Source organism: Poromitra crassiceps, assembly GCF_964638095.1.
Source record: "Poromitra crassiceps genome assembly, chromosome: 16".
Taxonomy (NCBI): domain Eukaryota; kingdom Metazoa; phylum Chordata; class Actinopteri; order Beryciformes; family Melamphaidae; genus Poromitra; species Poromitra crassiceps.
In genome coordinates, this window is record NC_139645.1 from 26,942,175 (window position 1) to 26,969,674 (window position 27,500).

A 27,500-nucleotide genomic window follows, 5' to 3' on the forward strand; every position below is an offset into this window, starting at 1 on the left:
ATACTGTATACAGGGTGGTGTTTTTACTTTTTTACTTTGCTGAGGTTTTTTGTACAGCAGGCTTTTTCATGAATGTTTTATTATTATTATTCTTGTTTTTGAATTGGACAGGTCCTAGACCTATGATTTATAAATGTGACCTGTATTGTGAGGTGTAGCCTACTTTTATGCATCGGTATGCCTTTGAATGTGGATTAATGTGTGTTGACTGCATTGTAAATGTGTAGTCATATTGTAAATGTCTAGTCATATTTCTTATCACTTTGCATTATTTCATATGTTTTGTTGTGTTTTATGCTTTTAAGACATGTCTATAGTGGAACCAAAGACACGTTTCCACTTGTGGATAATAAAGTTTTCATAATCGTTATCGTAAAATTAAATGTTAACGCGAGCCCTTCCTGGGTGCTGGGACAATGCAAGGCATTGGGGGTAATCTGGTAGGCTACTGCTACTGTGGCTAATGCTAGCGGCTAACCTTAGTTATGTTACATGGCAGTAAAATGCCACTGAATGACCAGATTGATATAACTTTTATTAACCATTTAGAGTAACACTGTTTTCATACGGGCCACCAGCGTTGGTTAGTTGTTGATTCGATACAATGATACAACATTTTTATAACGTGGCTATATTTATAACATTAGCTCTGACATACTCTGATATAACATTTTTCTCTATGCGGGGAAACGTGTCATGGTGCCATTTCCAGTATAAATATCTGATCTTGTCTCCTTCAGGAGGTCTGTGGGATTTGATTATCCTGATTTTTTAGGTTTTATATTGATTTTCTAAATAAATCACGTTATATTTACTCTTTTTGCCTCATTAATTGCTACACTGATCTAGTATATATTTCTGAATGATCTGATGTTCTTGGGAATGCATTTGTTTAACTTTGTCTGTGGTCTGCTCTCTGCAGTGAAGCCTTTAGCATAGACTCATGTTTGTAATATTGCTCTGTATGATTCTTGATTGGCATCACTGTTTTCACCCGCCCGAAACGTTAATAAAGTGACCAGGAGGCAGAAACTTCAGTGTGTGGACTTTATTTATTTTGATCACTAGCTGTGTTTCCATTACAGTTTTTCGCAAAATAATTGCGATATTTCTACAACTTCGACAATGTACAATTGCGACTTGTAGGCGTTTCCATTGAAGTTGAGTTTGAGTGACGGCGCACACACCTGAATGCAATTCCCCGTTGCAGCAGCTGCCATGCGCATGGGGATCTGCCCCAAATCCCGTCCCCTGCATGCTCAAATCCAACCAATGGTCAATGCAAATCACCACATGAAGTTACAACGCATATAAACGAGCCTGATTATCAATTCAAAAGAAATGAGTGTCGTACCCTGCCCCAACATGTTGCTGCCTGCGGTGAATGCAGTGAGCGCGAGAGGCAGAGGAAAAAAGGTAGCCTATAACTGCGCGCACACAGACAGGCAGCCTGTCACCATGGACCGATTTCTGTCATTAAACATGATCTATTTTCCCCAGCTCCGCTTTTGCACAACACTCGTCTTTCTGCTAGGTTGCTGCGGAGGTTTTGCCACGGCTTATCGAACCCTTTCTCCCTCATTTTCCTTTCATTTTTCGCTCCTTTTCCAAAGGAGAAGATGGGTCACATGACATGCAAATGCGAAAAATGCGTTTCCATTACACTTTTGCGATAAACTGCTATATCGACACGTCTGAAAAACCACCTCATGAGAGCGCAAAAACTTTTTGCGATATTTGGGAGGTTTTTCGAAAATTACGTGTTTCCATTACCCACTTTCTATTGCGATATTTAGATTTTGCGCATTTCTGAGAGTAATGGAAACACGACTACAGATGACATCACATCATTAGGTAATTAGGGCAATTACCTGATTTAAAAAAATCCAGCTCCGTCAGGTCACCTGCACAGGTGCTCTTTACACTTCCTGAAAGTCACGACACTTCTCATTCTTATTAGGAGATGACTGAAATCAAATGAGATGATCTCAATTGGCTGTTTGGAGTGATTTATAATAAATGCTGAAGAATAAGTGTCCAGTATGTTTTCTATCATTTAAGATAGTGATCAAATTACAGGTTACGGCATGACAATATTTATTCTGCCCCCAGCAACAATCTGGGTTTCTCATGTCGCCCCCCAGGAAAAATAATTGCCCGCCCCTGCTTTAAACATATGAACGGAAAACACACACACACACACACACACACACACACACACACACACACACACACACACACACACACACACACACACACACACACACACACACACACACACACACACACACACACACACACACACACACACACACACACACACACACCTGAGGATGTATCCATCCATCAACATCTGAGATATTAGTCAAGTGTGCTCAGGACACTTGTCGTCTTCACTGATTTGAAAAGAGCAGCTGTCAGGTGTCTCTCCTGTCACTCTTCACTGTAACTGAGCTGATGAAGCAGACATGCCACAATCACATCATTAATAAATACATAAATAAAAAGACTGTGCTGATCACATTTCTTCACCTCTGCTGCCTCCTTGTGGACCGTTTCTGCACTTATTCTAATGCAAAATCCAGACCCACCAAGGACCCACGTTTGTTTATACACGCACGCACACACACACACACACACACACACACACACACACACACACACACACACACAGACAGACACAAACTGCGATTTGATTGGATAATATGGGGTGAGGCAGAGCTCATTAATTTCTCTGGCTTTCACCCACCTCTCCACCTCTCTCTTTGCCAGTCAGGTCATCAGCCAAGCCATGGGTTGGGGTAACTCATTACAAAAGTAACATATTACATGTAATATATTACTTTTAGCAGTAACTATGTAATATAAATTATTACTTATAGGATTTCAGTAATATTAAACCAGTTACTTTGTCAAGTAACTCATGTTACAAATTGATTTTTGGAAGAAAAAAAATTAATTATTTATTAAATCAAAGCACATAATTTAAATCATTTCTCATAGGCATGTGGACTGAAGCACATATTGCACACCACATTTATTTGCCGATTCACTACATGCAAATGACAATGAGGATAATAGTAGAAGTGACAAAGAGGAAAATGTTTGGAGTTTCCATGATCACTTTATTCTTTGAAGCTACAGTGTTGCAGTAAAAAATACTGGACGAGGGTAAACAACACACGTGCACAGTGACAAGGTTGGACAGGTGCATCACAGTGATGATATTCAGCTAGGCACACTCACTCGCAGATAAACACTTTAAAATAGTTCAGAGGAAGTCTTTCATCATTTCGACCTCGGGATGACAGTGGAGTAGCTACTGCGTTGCCCACATTCACCAAAACACAGCATTTCGTTGTCCCAAGACTTCAAAATGAGCAGTAGTTCATAAACTCATCACATTCAGAGAAAGCCACACAATGGTAACAGCAAACAGTACTTATTGTCATGCTGTAGACTCTCCATGCAACAAGAGGCAGGAAGACACAGAGCTCCACAACACAGTGGAACACACACACACACACAACCCCCACATGTATTTTGATGGGGATGCTACTATATGATTCAATACAAACTCCTTCATGTAATATTCATGTTGTGCAGTGGTTCTCTAACTTTTTAGTGCTAAAGACTCACAGCTAGTTTGGCTGAGGATCCCAGAACCAGGATGCATTTTGCTGAAGATCTGCACAGATGGACTCTCCGACCCCATTTACATGTACACTTAAATGTGGTCTGTATCCGGATAAGTGGTCCGGATAATAAATGATACGATCTTGCCTTTGCGTTTACACACCTGCTATTTTAAATGCGTTCTCGTTATCCTCATTGAGATCAGATCTCACATAGCTGTCAGAGGTGAAAGAGAAGAGAAGAGGTGTCACTCCAGTCAAAATGAATAGGCGAAGAGTGTTCAATGCTGCCCAAAGTAACCCTGTAAAATAAATAGCCTATGTTAAATGTTATATGTTAAAATGTTAAATAAACCTTAATATGTACATTTATTAGTAGGAGGAGAAAAAAATCGCTTTAGGCAACCAGGTCTGCTTATTTATTTTCTCCTCCACCGATGGCGGGAAGTAGCGAGTGAGTGAACCATCTTGGTTTCTTCTTATCTCTGTACATTAATCTGGAGTGAGTGACACAGCACACATCACATCTCCTATCTTTGGGATGCGAGCAAGTTGTACGGATTGCGTTTACACCTCGCTAAGATCTGAACTGTGAGCCAGACTACCTCCAGATATGGTCGGGCAGATCTGATCACATTCTGATCACAACACATTTTAATACAGGTGTAAATGGCGTCTCGGTTTCTGGAGATACACTACAAGTGCCGTCTGAACGCACCAATTTGAGAAACCTTGATATGGCCTTATATCTGTATCCGCTATGTAACAGGTATCGATGGTGATTTCCTTATCCACCTTATTTCTAGATGCCATGATGCCTTACGTGAAATATGGGTGCTTCTTCCAGTGTAATCCTCCCATCCCTCAAATAAGTCGTCAAACGAGTGTATTTATTGTGACAAGCAACTTTTTTTCCACAGCGTCGGAGTTTGCGCACGCTGCAACAATCAGTCATGTTCTAAACCCGATGTTGCACCCATAATTATTTGACAGCGGGGCATTAAAAAATAAGGTGGACATCTGTATCCGCGATGTAACAGGTATCGCTGGTGATTGGATATATACAGTTACAGCTAATAAGGTTACAAAGGAGCCAGGCTATCAGGGTTGGGGTCAAGGTGGGAGTGAGTTCTAGGTCTAGGAGGTCATAACAGGTTCAAATCTTTCCACAGAAATCTCGCTCTATAATCAGGTATTGATGCCATTGTGAAAGTCCCAGGGGAAATACAGTAAGGCTTGTCCTGCGGGGAGGCGACTGGAGAGGTTGAAGCTTATTTTATGAGTACATCTAAATGGGTAAAATGATCATCCTCGCCGGGGCAACTTTACCATGACATTTTTATGACAGGTGAGGGTCGGGGGTTGAAGATGCCTGGAGATAGCCGGCCAAAGTGCTTTGAATCTAGCTAACGGAGCATGGGTCGTCCTTGCAGGGCTTCACGTCTCCTCGCAGTAACTGGATCATGACGGCCTTGGTGAGGTAGCTGGAGGTTCCTCTCTTCCCCACCGGCGGGGTGTTGTAGAACGCCTCCATGTTATCCTGAGGATGGACAGATGGAGAGATGTATGTGAAGTGTCCTCAACGATGTGAAAATGGTTAATAATGCTATTATCATATAACAGTATAACAATTCTGCTGCTATGAGATTTTTTTTTTTTTTTTATTGGATACTGTAACAAAAAATATTCTATCATGGTTATATTATGTCTATCGCAACACAATAGTATAGACGAAATCTCACAAAGAGCTATTCATTTAGAAAATGGAATCTCAAAGCTTGTTAGCACATTAATTTAGAAAGGAGATGAGACTGAGATTAGGATCTAGATGACACGTCATACCTGTTTCTCTATGCCCTGCAAGTGACTGCGATCCCTCTGGAAGTCGTTGAAGGCTTCCTTCACCAGACCATCCAGATCCACTTTCTCGCCGAACTCCAGCTCAGGATTTCTCTCCAGCACTATGGACACCACCATCAGCAGCTACTCACACAGGGAAGAGGAGACAAGGCGGTCGGTGACACATTTCAGCGGAAGTCCTGCAGTGCAACTGTCTAACGTTTTGCTATTTGAAGAAAATAAATAAGACAATTTGTCCTGATGGTGGTGCTATTCAGCATGAGCAAATGTGGTCTGATGCACTTTGGGGGACAACTTGCCAGGATGGTCTCTAGCATTAAGTAATTAGAACATATGTCTCCCCTCCTGTTTGTGTGTCTTCAGCAACACATTCTGTTGTGTGTCACAAGCGAATGGTTGATAGTGGTGCTATAGAGTGCGTCAAAGTATGGCCTGTCACACTGGGCTCCATTGCAAATATGTGCGTGAACTTTGGTTGCTCTACCATGAAGCATTTTCAGAATTTTGCTCCACTGCCATTAGCAATTAGCATGCAATTCATTTTTGACATATGATCAACTTTGTGGACGAAACAGCTAACAAACAGCTCTTGTATACAATCCAAAATGGTGTAAAAACTATTATGACCGAAAAAAAAAAAAAAAATATGAGCCAAGGAATTAGAGGGGTAAAAAATATATATATATTCCAATGAGTTATTGGCCAAATTTGAGGCACAGATCATAAAATAATAACATCAGTTTATGAGGTATTATTACAAGAAGGCACCACGAGGGAAGAATCATGGGTAAAGTAACTAGTAAAATGTAATAGGATAAAAGATTAAAGACAAGAAAGTCTACAACAAGTGAATTAATAGATGAAACTGTGAGATAGAAAGAAAGTGATAGATGATTCTGCTAGCCTACTGTAAGCTCTTAGCCTGGTCACCTTAAGCCTACAAACTGGATCATACAGGGTTAAAAACTAAGCTCTTAGCCTGGTCACCTTAACACATTGAGTGCCAGCGACGCCATATGGCGTCATTAGAAATTTACCGTAGAGTGCCAGCGACGCCAAATGGCGTCAATAACTCGAAATTGTTTTTTTGACGGGGGGGTGTCCATCTCAGCTTCTTACATCGCCTCTTACAATATCAGAGGTATTGAATGTGTCTAACCTATTTTACAGAACCCTTAGGTGGCGACAGCGCTCTCCAGATGAGAGAACGTGGAGTGAAACACACAGAAGAAGTCATTGGGGAAAAGGAAATCGCATCGCATCCGTCCGTATGCAGCGGCTTCATTGAAGCATAACTTTTAGCTGTGCCCCTGCAGCAGCCAATCTGCTATCACAATTGAGCACCTCGGTGTCCGCTGCAACAGCCTCCGTGTCCGCTGCAACACCCATTCGCATGATCAGCCATGGATTTGTTATTATTCTCAACTGAAAGCATGGGAGCTGGTACACGCGGCTGTAAAAAAGCTGGATCTAGCGGACTTTCAGTGCTGAGCAGACGCAGAGAAAACAGCAGAGCCAAGCAGAGCAGAGAGACACTCCTCCCACAACGGGGTGGGGGGGGGGGGGAGGAGGAGGGGGGGAGGTGGGGCACGCAGAGCAGCACACAACACAGACCCAGACAGCAGGACAGGGTTGGCAAACGCAAGCCAGAATATCCGATGCCCGCCAGCAGCAAAAGATCAGCAAGAAGCTGCAACCAGCAGCGCACGCAGGGGCCAGCGCTGCTGGTTTCAGCTAAAAATATTATTCTTCCAAACAAAATTCCCTTGCCTTCACTGTTTTATTGAAGGAAATTATTTTTGAGGTGTGACTACATCAGAAAATTAGCTTCAGAGTCAGTGATGTGCTTGAAATGTTTAATTTCACAAAAGGCTCATTATCTCAGCTCGTAGAAAAAAAGGTCTGTTTTTCGTTCAATCAAGCTATCTTCTCCGGCTCATAACTAAAGAACGGAAAATGGGATCAATAAACTTTTTTTTGCAGGTGATAGAAGAGAGTCTCATCGTTATTTGTGCGTGTTCAGTGTTTACATAGTAATTATTAAAGAAATTATATGACTGTTTTAAAATGCATTGCGGCCTATGTGGCACAGCAAGCAACCTTTTGCCCAAGGGCCGTGGCACTCAAAGTGTTAAGGCTACAAACTGGACCATACAGGGTTAAAAACTAAGCCCTTAGCCTGGTCACCTTAAGGCTACAAACTGGACCATACAGGGTTAAAAACTAAGCTCTTAGCCTGGTCACCTTAAGGCTACAAACTGGACCATACAGGGTTAAAAACTGAGCTCTTAGCCTGGTCACCTTAAGGCTACAAACTGGACCATACAGGGTTAAAAACTAAGCTCTTAGCCTGGTCACCTTAAGGCTACAAACTGGACCATACAGGGTTAAAAACTAAGCTCTTAGCCTGGTCACCTTAAGGCTACAAACTGGACCATACAGGGTTAAAAACTGAGCTCTTAGCCTGGTCACCTTAAGGCTACAAACTGGACCATACAGGGTTAAAAACTGATATAGCTTGTGTTTAGTCAGAATAAACCATGCTTTAAAAGTGACCAGCGAATTCTTCAAATCAATATCAAACTTAATAGGCAACCAGTGAAAAAAGAACTTTTGAGTAGTGACCGAATAATAATAAAGAGAATAATGCCAATGTCATGTCAAGTACAAATCCAGACCCACTCACTTTGATTTGAAAAGTTATTTTTTCCCTTTGGACTTTAATTGAATTTCCTCTCTCTCAGTAGTCATGGTGGTGCTGGTGAATAGATGTATTATTACTGTACCTCCACAATGATCTGTCTGTACTCGGGCAGGACAATGTTCTTCAAGGTGTCCTCCACCAGCAGGGAGAAGTTCATCTCATACATGGTCATGTCAGACAGGGTCGGTTGCTGCCAAAGCAAGACATGAAACAATGTTAACACATTCTCTTACAGCAGTGTTTACTAAGGGTGGGCGATACTGCAACATTTGGCTTCGATTTGATACCAAGTAATATAGGGATCCGAATCATCGATATCGATACCAATACTTTTTATTATTAAATGTGGCGTATTTCTTTTCAGGTAGGGGGCAGCAGTGTGTCATGATTCATAAGGTGAATGCATCATCAATAGGCTAAATCTGAATTAATTTATATGTATGTAGCACTTGGGGGGGGGGGGGGGGGGGGGGGGGGGGGGCGTTCCATTCATTTAGAATGGAACTGAATTCCTATTCATTAGTCAGTAAAGAAAATCAAAAGTGTGGTCAATTGTTTTGATGGCGTAGCTACTAGATGGAGTGATGCCTCTCATCAATGTCTGACTGAATTTAAGTTTTGATGGTGACGAAATTGATAATTTCACATGACACATTGGGATAACTTCAGCCATGGGCTAAGCGATTCACACTTGAGTATTGTTAGGAACAGATCTACTGTCTGTGGATCCTAACTTGTTCCACTCTTCTAGATTCAAGCATGTTACCAAGTTAGTAGTAAACAAAGCCACAATGGCCAACGAGAGGCGGTGGGCAGTTGCAGTAAAGCGCCCGGGGGCCAACTTCTTCCAACACCCGCTGGTCAGACGACCACCTTCTGCATGTTTTTAGTGGGGGGGTTATATAGAGGAAACCCCAGGGGAGCACGGGGACAACACGCAAACTCTGTGAGGCCAGGTGAGTGCTACAACTGCTCAACCGTGCCCCCAAAACTCACATAATGTGACTGTGACTGAATAAATCCTGTGCTATATTGGTGGTTATTCCCCTAGCTGCCAATACAGCCACACAGCATCCAGCCTAGACGTGCAGCAGTAGTGTGAGAGGAGGCAGGTACCTGTGGGAGGTGGGCTTCAGACACCATGAGACCATGGGGCGTTCTCTCCAGGATCTGCCACACGCGGTCGTAGAAACCCAGAGGGGTCCGGTTCAGTGAGCCGTCGATCTGACGCCTGTTCAACCAAGACCTGGGGAGAGACCAGGGCAATAACCTTCAATCAAGTCTTAGACTAAGACCTGGGGAGAGACCAGGGCAATAACCTTCAATCAAGTCTTAGACTAAGACCTGGGGAGAGACCAGGGCAATAACCTTCAATCAACTCTTAGACTAAGACCTGGGGAGAGACCAGGGCAATAACCTTCAATCAACTCTTAGACTAAGACCTGGGGAGAGACCAGGGCAATAACCTTCAATCAAGACCTGGGGAGAGACCAGGGCAATAACCTTCAATCAAGTCTTAGACTAAGACATGGGGACAGCCCAGGGCAATAACCTTCAATCAACTCTTAGACTAAGACATGGGGACAGACCAGGGCAATAACCTTCAATCAACTCTTAGACTAAGACATGGGGACAGACCAGGGCAATAACCTTCAATCAACTCTTAGACTAAGACATGGGGACAGACCAGGGCAATAACCTTCAATCAACTCTTAGACTAAGACATGGGGACAGACCAGGGCAATAACCTTCAATCAACTCTTAGACAGACAGAGGAAATAGAGCTCAGAGCGAAAGAACCCTCTCACAGGTGTTTAGAACAGCAAATGTAAAAGCTTTCACGATGGTTATTTATTTATATGGGAAAAAAAGTCACAGATTATTACTTTAAACTTAAAGCCCCTGGAAACCAAAAATAAATGTGTTTTGAGTTTATCACATTAACCACACAGCCAAATTTGAACAATAAAAAATGTTGCTGTGCTTCCATGCTCTCTAGTAGCTCCGTTTTAAATTGTATTTTAATCGGATTTTAGCTCTACTTTACATCCTTGTTTTTAGCCACTTATTGAGTTTTATTCTTGGCTTCCTACCGGACTAATCATCCTCGCGATCGGACGTGCGGATTTGCAGATTTGACGATTTCCAACCATCTAACCACCTCTGCTACGACACCAAACCTCCGCAGTGGGCCCAGTCTTGGGCCCGCGCCGGTACGTTTTTAACCCTCTGAAGCCTCCCTTCCATGCAATAAATACCACTACTCCTGATCACCGCACTGGGCTCCTTCGGAGCCCTTGTGTGTAAGTGGCTTTCTGTGGTAGCTACTTGATATAAAGCTGTCTACCACCCTACCAGCGGCTAATTACATACATCATCAACAACATTAGTCCTGTGTACTGGCAGCTACTTCTCTCTCCACAGCATGCCTCCACTGGACTCACCAGGCCGACTACGAAACATTAGCCGTGACGATCGAGAGCCTCGGAAAATTGTGCATCCTCTCAGGTATCATTCCCCCCCTCCAACGTCAGAGCTACGAAACTTTCAGTCGCGTCTATGGCAGCAATCACTGGCTAAGCAATTACTGCTTGGCTTGCGGATTTGATTTTATCGATCATTTCGATACGTTCTGGAAACGGCCCCATCTGTACAAACATGACGGTCTTCATCCAAATAATAAGGGAACCACTGCTCTAGCCTTAAATATTTCTCGCCGTCTACCAAATTCTAGTCACGCATGACAGCCAACTTCTCTGGTCCCCACTGTCCACCTCTCGCCTCCCCCTCCCCACCTGGGCACTTCCGGTCATCAAATCGGATCACCCTCCTGTACATCATTGCTCAGCGGCTCCCCCAAGCGGTCGGGAGGACGTACTACCACAACATCTGCCCATAATCAAAGCCACTCTCCCCGTTTTATCACAGTGCTCACTACTTACAGAGGGGACTCCCACACTCGTCCCCACACTAGGTCTAACATTAATAACAATACCATCTTGGTCACCCCAGGTCACCAGTCTACCCACACCAACCTCATCACCATCACCCCTAATAACCCCCACTCAATTACATCTGTCCCTTCCCCCCACCCATCCTTCACCTTTGGACTATGGAACTGTCAATCCGCTGGAAATAAAACAGAATTCATCCATTCCCTTACCTCTCTGTTAGATATTCAGGTGCTGGCCCTCACTGAAACCTGGATTCCCCCTGAAAACACTGTCACCCCTGCTGCACTCTCAGTTGACTCTGCCTTCTCACATACACCTCGGTCGACTGGCCGTGGAGGAGGCACAGGTCTACTCATTTCACAAGACTGGAAATTCACCAAACTGTCCCCACTGAACAATATTTGCTCCTTTGAATTTCATGTCATTTCAGTCTCCTTTCCAACCTGCCTATATATTATTGTAATGTATCGCCCACCTGGGCGTCAATTGAAAGAATTTATTGACGACCTAGACATTCTACTTTCTACCATCCCCGACAACGACACTCCTCTGCTTGTCATGGGTGACATGAATATTCATATAGACAAACCCTATGCCACCGACTTCCTTTCTCTTCTGTCCTCATTCAATCTCACCCTGACCCCCACTCCTCCCACACACATAGCTGGTAACACTCTGGACCTCATCCTAACACGGAACTGCGCCAGCAGCGAATTAACTGTCACGCCACTACATCTGTCAGATCACTTTTTTATTAAATTCAACATCTCCCTACCGGCACGCCCACCCCCCTCCCCCCAGCTGGTATCTGTCCGACGGGGCCTCCGCTCACTCACTCCGTCCCAGCTTTCCAGTGCCGTCACTGCCATCATACCCCCTCACAATGTCTTCTGCTCACTCCCACTCAATGACGCCATAGCCACACTCTGTTCCTCACTTGCCTCCTCCTTTAACAATCTCTGCCCTGCAACCTCCAAACAAGCTCGCAACAACCCCCCCAGTCCATGGCTCACGGAGGCCATCCGTGCCCAAAGGGCGGGGCTTCGAGCAGCCGAGAGACGCTGGCAAAAAAGCAAAGACCCCTCAGACCTCAGTAATTACCACTCTCTCCTTTCATCTTTTTCCTCCAGCATAGTCACAGCCAAGACCATCTTCTACCAGAACAAGATCCATAGCACCACGGACAGTCGAAAAATGTTCTCTGTCTTCAACTCACTCCTGAACCCCCCTCCCCCCCCGCCTACCTCCTCGATTACCTCTGACATGTTCGCCTCCTTTTTCACCAATAAAATCACAGACATTAGCAGCCAATTCTCAGAACCTACTCAAACTCACCCATCTCTGCCAATCACCAGCCCCACACTCTCTTCATTCTCCCCCCTTACTGAAGAAGACCTATCCAAACTCATATCAAACTCACGCCCCACGACCTGCCCACTCGACCCCATACCTTCCACCCTCCTACAGTCCATCTCCCCCACCATTACTCCTTCTGTCACCCATATTATCAATTCCTCACTCACAACTGGTGTTTTCCCTTCTGCTTTCAAGCTAGCTCACGTCATCCCCTTGCTAAAAAAACCCACCCTCAACCCCGACCTAGTCGACAACTACAGACCTGTTTCACTCCTGCCCTTCCTGTCCAAACTTCTCGAACGCGCTGTCTTCAATCAACTCTCCACTTTCCTTTCCGTCAACAACCTACACGACATACACCAATCTGGATTCAAAACAGGACACTCCACCGAAACAGCTCTACTATCAGTAACTGAATCACTTAGACTGGCGCGAGCTGCAGGTCGCTCCTCAGTTCTCCTACTACTCGACCTGTCAGCCGCTTTCGACACCGTTAACCACCAAATCCTCATCTCATCACTCACCACACTTGGAATCTCCGGAACTGCACTCAAATGGCTTTCATCATATCTCTCAGGGCGCACATTTCGAGTATCCTGGAGAGGAGAACTTTCCAAGATGCACAACCTCGCTACAGGCGTGCCCCAAGGCTCAGTCCTAGGCCCCATCCTCTTCTCAATTTACATCACTTTACTCGGTTCCATCATTCACGCCCACGGTTTTTCATATCACTGCTACGCTGACGATACACAACTGTTTCTGTCCTTCCATCCCAACGACCCCACAGTTTCATCTCGCATCTCTTCCTGTCTGTCAGATATCTCATCTTGGATGAAAGCACGTCACCTTCAACTCAATCTCTCCAAAACTGAGCTCCTGATCATCCCAGCCAACACCCCCATACCACACCAGATTAATATCAACCTCGGTTCATCACAACTCATCCCAGCTCAGTCCGCCCGTAACCTTGGAGTCATTCACGACAATCTTCTATCCTTCAAAACACACGTCGCTGCCATAGCCCGGTCATGCAGATTCACTCTATACAACATCAAGAAAATCAGACCCTATCTAACCGTACACACAGCACAGCTTCTAGTCCAGGCCCTCATTCTATCTCGCATTGATTACTGTAATTCCTTACTGGCTGGCCTTCCTGCATCCACATTCAAACCTCTCCAAATGATTCAGAACGCAGCAGCACGTATCATCTTCAACCAGCCAAACAGAACCCACGTCACACCCCTCCTCATCTCCCTCCACTGGCTCCCAGTGGCCGCCAGAATCCAGTTCAAGGCCCTAACCCTTGCATACAAAACCCTGACAAATACAGCCCCAACCTACCTAAACTCCCTCATCCAACCCTATGCCCCGTTCCGTCCACTACGTTCCGCTACTGAGAGATTCCTTTCACTTCCACCACCCAATTCACTCACCAGGCTCTTCTCCTCTGTTGTTCCCCGGTGGTGGAATGAACTACCTAACCCTGTCCGTACCGCTGACTCCCTTACTACATTCAAAAAAAGACTTAAGACTCACTTATTTCAGGTCCACTTCCGTACTGACGCACTTGCACAAATTCATCTCACAGGCACTTTTTCAATGCACTGATTGCACGTCCAATAGCACTTTATATTTTACTATGTTTTAGATTATTCTGGTACTGTGCATACTGTATATTACTTGTATTGTTTCTTTTTTTATCTTTGTTGTACGTCGCTTTGGATAAAAGCGTCTGCCAAGTGAAATAAAGTAAAGTAAAGTAAAGTATTTAAAATTAGGTTTCAAAATAATGAAAAACAAAATCATCTCTCTCTCTCTCTCTCTCTCTCTCTCTCGCTATATATATATATAGAGAGAGAGAGAGAGAGATGATTTTGTTTTTGTGTGCGTGTGTGTTGTAGAGAGTACCTGTCTGTGTGCTGTGGCTGCAGGACGTCCAGCAGCAGTTGTTTGATGTCTCCGGGGGACAGCTGGTAGATGTCCTGAGGCGGCAGGTCTCCTGCCCGGATCTTCAGCTCATGTTTCATCGCCTGGACGATCCACCTGGAGACCCCCACACACACACACATACACACTGAAGTACACACACTGAAGTACACACACTGTCCCTCACAAGCTTGGACAGAACACGTCTCTCTCTCTCTCTCTCACTATTTTCTAGATTAGGATTTTGTTAAATAATCAACAGAGGAAAATCCCGCACACTGACTTCACTTCAGACTTATTACTTATTAAAAGTCTGAAGTGAAGTCAGTGTGCGGGATTTTCCTCTCTCAACTCATCTGATGCTCCGACGCACCTGACGCACACGGTTTGTGCAGAGATCACCCCTCTTCTACGTTAAATAATCAACAACCATGACTCTGCACTATCTAGAGTCGATACGAAGCTAGTCACGCACGAGACAAATCACATCATCCAGAGGTGTGACCAAGTCAGGTGGGTCGTCACTCAAGTCCCAAGTTAGGGTCAAGTCTTGAAGTCTCAAGTCTACATGTAGATTACCAAGTCAAGTCCATGTCATGAATGTCAAGTCTCAAGTCTACATGTAGATTACCAAGTCAAGTCCATGTCATGAATGTCAAGTCTCAAGTATAAAGGTAGAACAGCAAGCCCAGTCTGAAGAAGTCAAGAGTCCAGTATCAATTTAATATCTTAAAGAAAACTAAATATACAGGAATTTTCAATGCAATATGGTTTTAATAGGATACAAACTTCGTAATAACATCATGAGTTTGATTTCTACAATCAGTTTGAACTCCAATAAATTCAATCATTCCATTCAGAAAACTGAATTTAAATTCAGTTGTCTGCTGGAACAAATCTCATCACTTTCAATCCAAGTCATTTACACAAACACAGGATCTCAAGTCAAGACTTTAGAAACCTTTTCAAGTCATCAAAGTATCAGTCAGAGTCAAATCCCAAGTCACCACAACCCAAGTCAAGTTTCAAGTCTTCTCTTCATGCATCAAGTCAAGTGTTTGTGTGTCTGCACTTGGGTCCACTCCACATCACTCCCAAACCCGTGACAGCCAGCAGTTCAGCTATCTGATAAGCACCAAACCCCTCAGCCTCCAAACCCACGCGCTCCCTCCTACCCGACTCGGATCTTCAGCATGCCGCTGAACAGCTGGGGGTTGTTGGAGATGATCCAGCCGATGTGGATGATGAGTTCCTGCTGCAGCACGGCCTCGCGCTCTCCGCCCTGAGGGGCGCAGCGCCGGTACATGATGCCCGCTATCACTCCTGGAGAGAGGGGGTTAGAGATCACCTCCTCCTCCTGCCCGAACAGACCCAGGGTCACCTGGCACATAGACACACGCAGCCGCGCGCACACACACACACACACACACACACACACACACACACACACACACACACACACGCACACACACACACACACAAGCACACATGTGGATGCATGCGTGTATACAAACACACAATTCCTAGACGTACCGGTAACACTTTATAATAAGGGTAATTAATTAAGGGTTAATGGACCCTTAATTAACAGTTAACTAATGTGTAGTAATCATTTACTCATGGTGTTACATTACATTACATTACGTTACATCATTTAGCAGATGCTTTTATCCAAAGCGACTTACAATATCACATTTTGTCAACAGTAGAGAAATCAACTATTCATGTGTTCATGTTAACTAAGTTATTAATTTATACATATTGAATAGTTTAGTGTTAGTTAATGGTTAGTATTAGACATTAACTAAGGGTTAATGAATGCTTATTAAGCAGGGTTAGTTTATGCGGCAGGTAATATATCAAGTAGTATAGTCTATATTATTAAGTTTTAATATATACAGGTAATATAGTCTATATTATTAAGTTTGAATATATACAGGTAATATAGTCTATATTATTAAGTTTTAATATATACAGGTAATAGTCTATATTATTAAGTTTAAATATATACAGGTAATATAGTCTATATTATTACGTTTTAATATATACAGGTAATAGTCTATATTATTAAGTTTAAATATATACAGGTAATATAGTCTATATTATTAAGTTTTAATATATACAGGTAATAGTCTATATTATTAAGTTTAAATATATACAGGTAATATAGTCTATATTATTAAGTTTTAATATATACAGGTAATAGTCTATATTATTAAGTTTAAATATATACAGGTAATAGAGTCTATATTATTAAGTTGTAATATCTAAAGGTAATATACTCTATATTATTAAGTTTTAATATATACAGGTAATATAGTCTATATTATTAAGTTGTAATATCTAAAGGTAATATACTCTATATTATTAAGTTTAAATATATACAGGTAATATAGTCTATATTATTACGTTTTAATATATACAGGTAATAGTCTATATTATTAAGTTTAAATATATACAGGTAATATAGTCTATATTATTAAGTTTTAATATATACAGGTAATAGTCTATATTATTAAGTTTAAATATATACAGGTAATAGAGTCTATATTATTAAGTTGTAATATCTAAAGGTAATATACTCTATATTATTAAGTTTTAATATCTACAGGTAATATAGTCTATATTATTAAGTTTTAATATCTACAGGTAATACACTCTATATTATTAAGTTTTAATATCTACAGGTAATATACTCCAAGCTAGTCACAATTCCTTTTCCCAGTTAACATAAATAGGGGTGATGCCTCTTAATCTTCCAACTGAGCTCCTATTGTGTGCAGGAGGAGACATGCGTATCTATTGTGTGCAGGAGGAGACATGTGTCTCTATTGTGTGCAGGAGGAGACATGCGTCTCTATTGTGTGCAGGAGGAGACATGCGTCTCTATTGTGTGCAGGAGGAGACATGCGTCTCTATTGTGTGCAGGAGGAGACATGCGTCTCTATTGTGTGCAGGAGGAGACATGCGTCTCCAATTCTAAATCAGCTTTTCCAATCTTGTGGAGAAGAGTATTCCCTCCAGCACACAATCTATATGCAGATTCACACCTTGAGCTACTTCAGCATAATGAAATGCCTCAAAGTCTTCAGGAGGCTCAAAAATGAGTCCAGATAAGCGAGGCTCTTGAGAGGTGGCTAATCTCTGAGTAGCACTTGACAGGAATGAAAGGATGCAGTGAAACTCAGACGCCGTGAGGAAGCAGGATCAGACAAAACTCCTGGGTCACAAGCTGTAACTCCTGGGTCACAAGCTGTAACTCCTGGGTCACAAGCTGTAACTCCTGGGTCACGAGCTGTAACTCCTGGGTCACAAGCTGTAACTCCTGGGTCACAAGCTGTAACTCCTGGGTCACAAGCTGTAACTCCTGGGTCACAAGCTGTAACTCCTGGGTCACAAGCTGTAACTCCTGGGTCACGAGCTGTAACTCCTGGGTCACAAGCTGTAACTCCTGGGTCACAAGCTGTAACTCCTGGGTCACAAGCTGTCAACTGGCACATGGGGTGTCTCTAGAGATGCAGACTAAAACATGGAGTGTGTCTAGAGATGCATACTAACACATGGAGTGTGTCTAGAGATGCAGACTAACACATGGAGTGTGTCTAGAGACACAGACTAACACATGAAGTGTGTCTAGAGACACAGACTAACACATGAAGTGTGTCTAGAGACACAGACTAACACATGGAGTGCGTCTAGAGACGCAGACTAACACATGGAGTGTGTCTAGAGATGCAGACTAACACATGGACGTGGTGCACAGGGGGATTTCATGGGGCTCACACTGGCAGCCTTGCTACAACCAGTGTTGGGGGTAACACATTACATGTAATATATTACTTTTAGGAGTAACGCCGTAATATAACTTACCATTAGGATTTCAGTAATATTATACCAGTTACTTTGTCAAGTAACACAAATTGATTTGTTTTTTTTTTGGTTTTTTTTTATCAAAGCACATATTTAAATAAAGATACAATCATTAATCAAATTGTGTTTTTGTGCAAATACCACTAACAGATGACAATAACAAAGGAAAGGGATAACATTGAGAATTTTGAAGGATTTACAATGACTTCAAGCCAGTTTAAATTATTTTTTGGGATGGTTCCGATGTCATTCTACTGTTGTTATTTTGGTGAAAGTAATGCAAAAGTAGTGTAATAAGTAACGAGTTACTCTACACAGACAGTAATATTGTAAAGTAACTTATTACTTTCAAATGAAAGTAACTAGTAATATGTAGTATATTACATTTTGAAAGTAACTTGTCCAACACTGGTTACAACTACAGCTTAGACACACACACACACACACACACACACACACACACACACACACACACACACACACACACACACACACAATGGACGTAAGCAATTCCCATAGGATGATAGCATGAGGAGCTTATAACGATGTTCCAATATTATCTCCAATTTGGTTTTGACATAATCAGTGAACATTAAAATCATGTCGCCACATGTCATTCGTCTGCATATGCATTTGATATTACAGTGATTCTACAAAAGGGACAGTTGCAATACTTAGGCCTCTGTGCTGTCTGTGTCCACTTACCTGCTTGCCATGCACTAAAACACTAGTAATACTGGGTGCAAGGCTGTCCACTAGCTTAGTTAAGAGACTGGCAGCAAGACGGACAACAGACCTGGTGAGCAAAAACACAAGAACATTGGGAATCATTAAGGAGTCATTGCCAGGTGCCTCCCTCATCTCATTTCAAAAACACAGACAGGTGAATCGTTTGTAGAAGTCCAGTGCCCCTAAACCTGTAGGCCTTTCAGGTTGAGAGCTGAGGCACAATATTACAACTGTCCATCAAAACACAAGATTCATTCCTTTTGCAGTCAAGACAAGTTTCCTTTTTACACCTGACTGAGCCATCGAGCCAGCCTTCAAGAAATAACGTAGATAGCTGTTGCAGTTCCAGTCCTGACTATTCAATTTGTCTTATTTATTCAAAGCCAGAAGATGGGGGGGTGGCTTATAATAGAACCTATTTTAATGTTCACTAATTTCTGAATTGATTATTCACATGAGCGACTGTAGCCTGTCGGCGGCCTCCTCATGCCTGCAGCACTCCTGAGGGGGAAAAGCAACACACAGGAACAGCTGATTAATAGCATGGGAGTCAGGGTTGCTATAGCCACACACATGAGGACATGAAGACATCACTGCAGCACAGTGAACAAATAAACAGATCAAATCAAGGTGGTCATGAATATAATGGGTTGAAAGTTCACATCTTCCCTCAGTGACATGCTGAGAAGGGAGACCGGGGGGCAATTGTAACAAGGGGCAAAATGTAACATCTCAAATTGCACCAATCAGAAAGGAGATAGAACCGTGAAACTCATTATGGTCTGTGATGATCCCACTCCGCCTGCCAAAGACAAACTGATGTCTCATACTTCTCAAGGTTTTTATGACAAGACTCATTTTTGAGGTATCTATCTAGTTTTGATGACCATTCTATGACATATGATATATTGGGGCAACTGTAACACTGCGTGACAATTGACCCCGACACCAACAAACGATATAGATGATTTTGTTTCTAATAACTTAAGATATATTTCGTGTTCAGTTTAAATGTCTATGTATATTCCATTATATTTTGTGGCATACATGTAGTCCAGTGGATAAGTGTTTTGCCTCTCAATCGGGGGACCCGTGTTCAATTCCCGCCAAGATGCATTTTCTCGTGCGTTCAAAATCCTCAATGTCTATGAATCAGAAGTTGTCTTAACTGTAAATACGGCCATATTTGGCTGGAAATCAACATATTTTTCAACTATTATTTTTGGTGTGTAATAGTAGCCTAATTTAGACTAAATGCGTGTCACAATATTAAAATATTTTCATCATAAACTATAATAATGAATTATCGTCCAGCCCTATAGCCTAGTACTGAAACTCAGTTTTGAAATGCAGATGCTGGTCGGAGCAATTTAAGTTTTACACATTTGTAACATCTCAACTCCACCAATCATAAATGATCACAGTCTCTGAACTGTGGAGGGAAAAAAGTCTAGTATTTGTATAATTATATGATTAATTATACCATTTTAATTAAACTGGAATTAATTGTATATGAAGGTATTACGTGTGTTGTTATAATTGCCCCATACAGTATGCTGTTACTTCTTGTGTTGCAATCAATATTGTGACCCTAACATTGCTTGTAAAAACATTTGATGACTGTTAACAAGGTACCTTCACAACAACCGTATCCAAATAGTTCGATAGGTTTTTGAGTAATAACATCAAAATCATTTTATTTATTTATTTAATTATTTTATATTTATTCATTTATTTATTTATTTATTTATTTATTTATTTATTTATTTATTTATTTATTAATTTATTTATTTTTTTTTTTTTTTTATTGCCCCCGGTCTCCCCAACAAGTCTTGCTTGAAGAGCGTGGAATTATTCTGTGATTAAACCTGCAGCTGCAGCATGATGGCGCACCTTGTGTGTGTGATGAACGAAAAGGCATCAAACCTTAATGTTCATAAGGCATGATGGTGTCAAGCCACTGATGCTTTGTTGGGGAGCCTATTTCAAGCTCCACTTCCTAGTCCATGTTAGTGAAATGAGGAAGGGAATTGAACTGAGTGGTGACGTTGTCTCACAGCAACCTGGGGACCAGCCTCCAGCCATAATCAAATTATTCTATGTTAAAAACAACAACAAATTAATACAAAAACAAATAGCAACAGTGTACAATCAACATTGTTGAGCTGTCAGGTCAGTCAACTTCACCTGACTGACACAAACCAAACCAAAGCATGGCCACAGATATGACCACTGGACAGGAGAGGAAGCTAGGACGAGAAGCTGTGAGTTAGCATAGTGATAATAACCATTAACCATGACAGAGCCTGGTTGATGGAGAGAAAGCAATGTTGTAGGAAGTGCTAAGAGCATACAAGCTACAGCAGCTACACATCGGACCCAAGGTGCCTGCTAGCTTAGCCAAACTACGTAGCTTGAGCGAGTTAAGCCATTTTACTAGATTAAACCTGCTGGTATAATCCGAAATAGCATTGTTGCCAGTCGGCCAACATTTTAGCAACATGCTACAAAAATACTTCTAACCAGGGTGACTACAGGTCAGGTCAAGTTAAGACTTGACATTATTTTTGACACCACTTCAAATGAATTTTAATAAGAGTTCAAGCCGAAACAATTAGCCTGAAGAATGAGAATGTTTGTTACAAGCTCAAACTACAGTACTTTAAATTCACAATCAAGAATGACTATTCTTTACCACGTATAGTGTTTGGAGTGAAGTTTCCTCTACATTAACCATGCTGAACTATCTTCTGTTCAGCTGAATATCATTTTTACCATAATGTGACACCAGTGACGGCAAACGGATAATACAGTAGTGCAAATCTGGACACTTTATTCATTCACGTCAGCTTGGATCTTCTTGTGTGTACCATCATGTGATAAAACCTCTAAGGTACCCAACACACCATACACCAATCCTACGCTGAAGCAACACCGAAGCAACGCAGCGCGGAGGCCGTTTGGCTGGAAATGGAGGATAACGAGTTGACAATTCAGTCTTATATCAGGTAGATCTTTGCCACTGTTTTTAAACAAAGTCACGGCTCGTTCAGGTTAATTGGCTCACTGTCACGTCAATTAGTTGCAAACGTTCACGGAAATATAATTGCTTGTTCAATGAATGGCGCTCTTTTAGCGTCTTCATGCACAACACTGAGTAAACAATACACAGACTCATATTGTTCACAAAAGTCCAATAGGAGAACTGGTCGTCACCATGGATCTATTAAACAATCACTGTCATCACTGTAAATACACAGCAGTCCACTTCCATGTTTTGTACAGTTGTTTTCAGACGTGATGTGAGCCGTACCTGCGTAAGCCTGAACCCTTCCCAACATCACCTTTTCAAGTTGACTCGGGACTCGGGTTCGTTGATCCATTCCCACTAATCTTAACAAACCCGACTTTGGGGTCACAGATCCAGGCCCCGGGCTCTGATGTACCAAGACGAAGCCTTTGTGGTCCGCGTCCTACCAGGTGGTTTTGGATCATCCAACTTCAACCATTGGAGTGCTTTCTAAAGACCTGCAGACACCCTGGAGGAATCCCATAGATGGGTTGGCTAATGTTCACACAGCTTTAAGCTAACACAGCTAGCTAGCCAGCCAGCTAACTGGGTGTAAACATGCAGAGGCACTAGTCCATCCCTGCCGTATCATTACCTGCTTCCCATGCACCAGAATGGTGGTGATGTGAGGGGCCATAGAGCTGGCAAACTTCTTGGTAAGGGACGCAGCGTGGCGCACTGCCAGCCTAGTTTGGCCAGATTAAATGGTGGTTATGTTACTAGTAAAATGTCAACAATAAGAGTTGGAAAAGTGTAGTTAGAAAAGACAAACAGAACAGAACAGGAAGAAAACAAGACAGAAGCTTAATGAGTCCCAAAATGAGTCAAGCTGCAGGAAGTAAAACAGCGTTGCCTATAAAGCCACTAAAAGTTCCAAACCTGTTTAAAACAACGACATTTCTGGGGACAAATTGGAGCAATAATTGACGACTAACCAGGTAATATTATTTGCTCTCATATTTTGGTTATTATTGTGATATATGTGTTTGATCTTTGTTCTCCATCGTAATGATAACAACTATAAGATATTCTGTATGTGGACTAACTTTGGTTACACCCATGCTATGAAAAACAGACTGGAAAGCTGTGAAAAGTTTGTGTGTGTGTGTGTGTGTGTGTGTGCGTGTGCGTGTGCGTGTGCGTGTGTGTGTGTGCGTGTGCGTGTGCGTGTGTGTGTGTGTGCGTGTGCGTGTGCATGCGTGTGCGTGTGCGCGTGTGCGTGTGTGTGTGTGTGTGTGTGCGTGTGTGTGTGTGAGGGTATCTGACCAAAGCTTCCTGCTGCCAGCTCTTCTGTAGATTCTCTCCAGCTCGTCCTTCATGTTCTCTGGAATCACAAAGGACAACATGTTCATACTAAACATACAAAGCTCATGGGTTTAGATTTTAAAGACATAGTTATTATACCAATACTGTATTTCAGTGTGTTAAACATTGTAGGAGACAGAGATGGTGAGGACAACTGAAGTGAAAAATGAGAAAAGGCACACTTAAAAACTAACAACTATTGGATTTGCACCAAAGTCCTTTTCCAAATCAAATTATAAGCAAGTCATTTATAGAAATGGCTTTCTGAAGAATGTCTAACACGTCCAATAACATCCTTCTTTTCTCCATAAATTGTAATTGCCAAATTAAGCAGTTGGTAACTTACCAAACTTCCATTGGCTATAGTGGAATGATTTCTAACTGCAGCATGAAAGGCTTTGCATGAATAGGCCCTTTTCACAGCAACCCTTTCCTTTACTTCCTGCTTTACCACCTCAAAACGGTTGCTGTGAAAACGGTCTATAGACGGTTTTCACAGAATTGTGTGAGGCTGTGGTTTACAGTGATTTTACAATGGCTAAGAGGTGTTGTAAAATCACGGTAAAGCACGGCCTCTTGAGGCTTATTGCTTCATTTGATCTGATTTCCTGTCGGCCATTGTATTAGCAAACACTGCAACAGGAAGTCAGCTTGAGGCCATTGTATTAGCAAACACTGCAACAGGAAGTCAGCTTGGGGCCATTGTATTAGCAAACACTGCAACAGGAAGTCAGCTTGAGGCCATTGTATTAGCAAACACTGCAACAGGAAGTCAGCTTGGGGCCATTGTATTAGCAAACACTGCAACAGGAAGTCAGCTTGAGGCCATTGTATTAGCAAACACTGCAACAGGAAGTCAGCTTGGGGCCATTGTATTAGCAAACACTGCAACAGGAAGTCAGCTTGAGGCCATTGTATTAGCAAACACTGCAACAGGAAGTCAGCTTGAGGCCATTGTATTAGCAAACACTGCAACAGGAAGTCAGCTTGGGGCCATTGTATTAGCAAACACTGCAACAGGAAGTCAGTTTGGAGCCATTGTATTAGCAAACACTGCAACAGGAAGTCAGTTTGGAGCCATTGTATTAGCAAACACTGCAACAGGAAGTCAGTTTGGAGCCATTGTATTAGCAAACACTGCAACAGGAAGTCAGCTTGAGGCAATGTTGATGAGTGGTGGCGAGTAGGTTGGTTAAACTCACTCCCCCAGTATAAAGACACGTTAATCAGCTCCGCCAAGGGAGCTAGCTCTCTTGGTGCAGTGGTTAGCGTGTCCGTCCAGCAAGCAGAAGGACGGTAGTTCGAATCCACCCCTGGGTAAGCCCTTAACATGGGTTGTTGCAATTACCACCAACACAACGCCGTTATACATGTGCAGTGTATTGTATGTGTGTAGTGTATGTGTGCAGTGTATTGTATGTGTGTGTAACCAAAGTGAATCAGCGCTGATTCCTCCTGAGTCCCGAGTGGTAGCGAGTAGGTTGGTTAAACGCACTCCCCCAGTATAAAGGCACGTTAATCAGCTCCGCCAAGGGAGCTAGCTCTCTTGGTGCAGTGATTAGCGTGTCCATCCAGCAAGCCGAAGGCCGGCAGTTCGAATCCACCCCTGGGTAAGCCCTTAACATGGGTTGCTGCAATTACCACCAACACAACGCTGTTACATGTGCAGTGTATTGTATGTGTGTAGTGTATGTGTGCAGTGTATTGTATGTGTGCAGTGTATTGTATGTGTGCAGTGTATTGTGCTTTACCGTCTTTCTCAAGGAAGTCTGGTCCTTCTCTCCTGAGGAGGATTACAGCAAGCTGGGCTTGACTGGCCAAGCAGTCAGAGTCCTGGGCAGTGATACAGACAGACAGACAGACAGACAGACAGACAGACAGACAGAAAGACAGAAAGACAGACAGACAGACAGACAGACAGACAGACAGAAAGACAGAAATAAAGATCAGCCTGGTCAAGAGAGAAACCCGTGCTGAAGGACAAAACACCATGTACCAAGGTGATGTGGAGCAGTGCAAAAATAGACAGAGATTGGTGCAAAGAACTTTTATGACTTTTGGAACGTAAATGCGTTTGTTTTTGTTTTTTTTATGCTTCAAAAGGCATAAAAGTGATTAACGTTTGTGGAGATTATCTTGCTGAACCCCAATTTGCATTCCCATAAACCTTTGTTAAGCATAGACCTTATTTTATGCATTTAAGTGAAATCCCCATTCTAAAACCCCATAGACTTTTTCCCTGACGAATGGCGGCGATTTCTGGTTAAGCCTACAAAAATACATCATCCCTGCGGTCCTCTATTGTGAGGGTCTGCGTCTCCTATCTGCTGATAAGCCACAGAGTTTCCTGGTTTGAGATGAATCCAGGTCCCACGCTTCAGACTGGAGGAAGTTTGAACCGATGCGGGTGATTGGACGAACAGGAGCGGCACATCCGGGACATCCCCCTATCATCGCTCGTTATTTTCCCTGACATTCCCTTTCCGTTTTGACCAAGTTTTCCCAGCTTGAAGTACAGACGTGTAGGCGGAAGCATTTGAAAAGCCAATCGTCCGTTTTACACGTGTTTTAAGAGACTAACATGGAAGTGACAATGTGCATAGTTTGCGTGAGGCAGAGCACAAGCTGGAAACTCCGTGCTATTCCTGCTTCTTTGGGTCAGTGGTCTGAGCCTGTTGGTTTGTTTTGTTCCTGTAGTGTTCCACTGCGTTGGACTCACGTGGAACTTCTGCATGATCTCGTGGGTGGGTCTGTGCCACCACTCCTCCACGTTGATCTCGGGCTGCTGCTCCAGGTCCGAGGCGTTGGGCGTGCTGGTCTGTCTCTTCACCTTGGAGTGCTTGGGGAGCTCCAGCTCCTCGAAGCTCTTAAACTCTGGGATCCTGCACACACATGGAGAAACACCCAGGGACGATTAGAGGCTTACCTGTAGTAGGTGTGCGCCATGTCGTATCGTTATCAATATAAGACTTACTAAAAATGCATTTAACTGGGACATCGCTCATAGACATCCCTGGGCAAATGAATTGAAATCCTTATTTTATCTGAACGATTTATCACTTATTTTTCATAACAGGTTACTTTGTGATATCCAAGAGACTAATATAATAATAATAATGATACAATACAATTTATTTGGAGACGCCTTTCAAAACACCCAAGGTCACTGTACATGCATAAAAGAGACATAACATTCTAAAAGATCATACTCAGATAAGAACAACAAGCATGGCAAACATCAGCATAATTAAGATAAGACGAGCGTAGATAAAAGAAAAGACAGGAGATACACTCGGCACGCAGACAACATAGATTGAGTGATGTATATGATTAAAGTGAGTAGGCTAGTTTGAACAGGTGGGTTTTGAGGTGGGATTTGAATGTGGTTATGGTGTCAACTCTTCCTTTAGCCCTAGAGACTGGGAGGTTCCAATGCTCCTCCTGAGGACAGACTCTGTTTGCTGTGTGAGTTAAGTGAAATTGAAAACTAGATTATTTGTTTGTTCTACTGTCCTGCATACGAAGATGCAAGGGATGAACTCTTTGGTCAAATGTCCTCTATTTATGTTGACTTTTTGGAGATGATGACGATGAGAAACTTGAGCTGTGCTTCAGGAAAATAACTTTTTTCATAGCAGATTTTATTTGCCGGGCCTGGGAGCAAAGACAGAACTTTTTGTTTGGGCAGTGATGTAATGTTATGTCTTATTATACTGTATGTTTGAGCATTATGATTATGATTTATATAATATGATATATGTTTAGGATTTCATGTACCAGTGGAACGGTACATATTTGGTGTCTCACAAACCCATGAGTGTTGGGCGCTCTCTGTGCATGACACGAAAATAAAAGAACCACATCAATTCATATTGTTACAATTCATATTCATATCGTCAGAAATTCAAATCATGATATTGTGATAATGGCAATGTTCCAACTTGTTTATTATGTAATGACGTATGCACAGCAACAAGCATGGCTGAAAGTGGCTCCACACGGAGGAGGAGTTCATTCCAAAAAGGGGAGTGACTTCAATATTGTGGAAGTGGTTTGGATACACTTATTTTGTTGCAAATGTATGTTCT

General features: G+C 42.5%; 1 protein-coding gene across 1 annotated transcript in view; it reads right to left on the minus strand.

The window, feature by feature from the left end:
* Nucleotides 1–5,037: 5,037 nt before the first annotated feature.
* The window catches only part of LOC310791549 (phosphorylase b kinase regulatory subunit beta-like), a gene marked incomplete at its 3' end in the record, with an annotated part of 33,633 nt that continues 11,170 nt past the window's right edge, over nucleotides 5,038–27,500 (minus strand). The window contains exons 8-17 of the mRNA XM_083653221.1: nucleotides 26,132–26,294; nucleotides 25,164–25,245; nucleotides 23,374–23,431; nucleotides 19,014–19,104; nucleotides 15,614–15,819; nucleotides 14,421–14,555; nucleotides 9,316–9,445; nucleotides 8,282–8,389; nucleotides 5,478–5,618; nucleotides 5,038–5,175 (exon numbers count right to left, since the gene is read on the minus strand). Coding sequence (XP_083509347.1) covers nucleotides 5,038–5,175; nucleotides 5,478–5,618; nucleotides 8,282–8,389; nucleotides 9,316–9,445; nucleotides 14,421–14,555; nucleotides 15,614–15,819; nucleotides 19,014–19,104; nucleotides 23,374–23,431; nucleotides 25,164–25,245; nucleotides 26,132–26,294 — 1,252 coding nt within the window. The remainder of the gene's footprint in view (nucleotides 5,176–5,477; nucleotides 5,619–8,281; nucleotides 8,390–9,315; nucleotides 9,446–14,420; nucleotides 14,556–15,613; nucleotides 15,820–19,013; nucleotides 19,105–23,373; nucleotides 23,432–25,163; nucleotides 25,246–26,131; nucleotides 26,295–27,500) is intronic.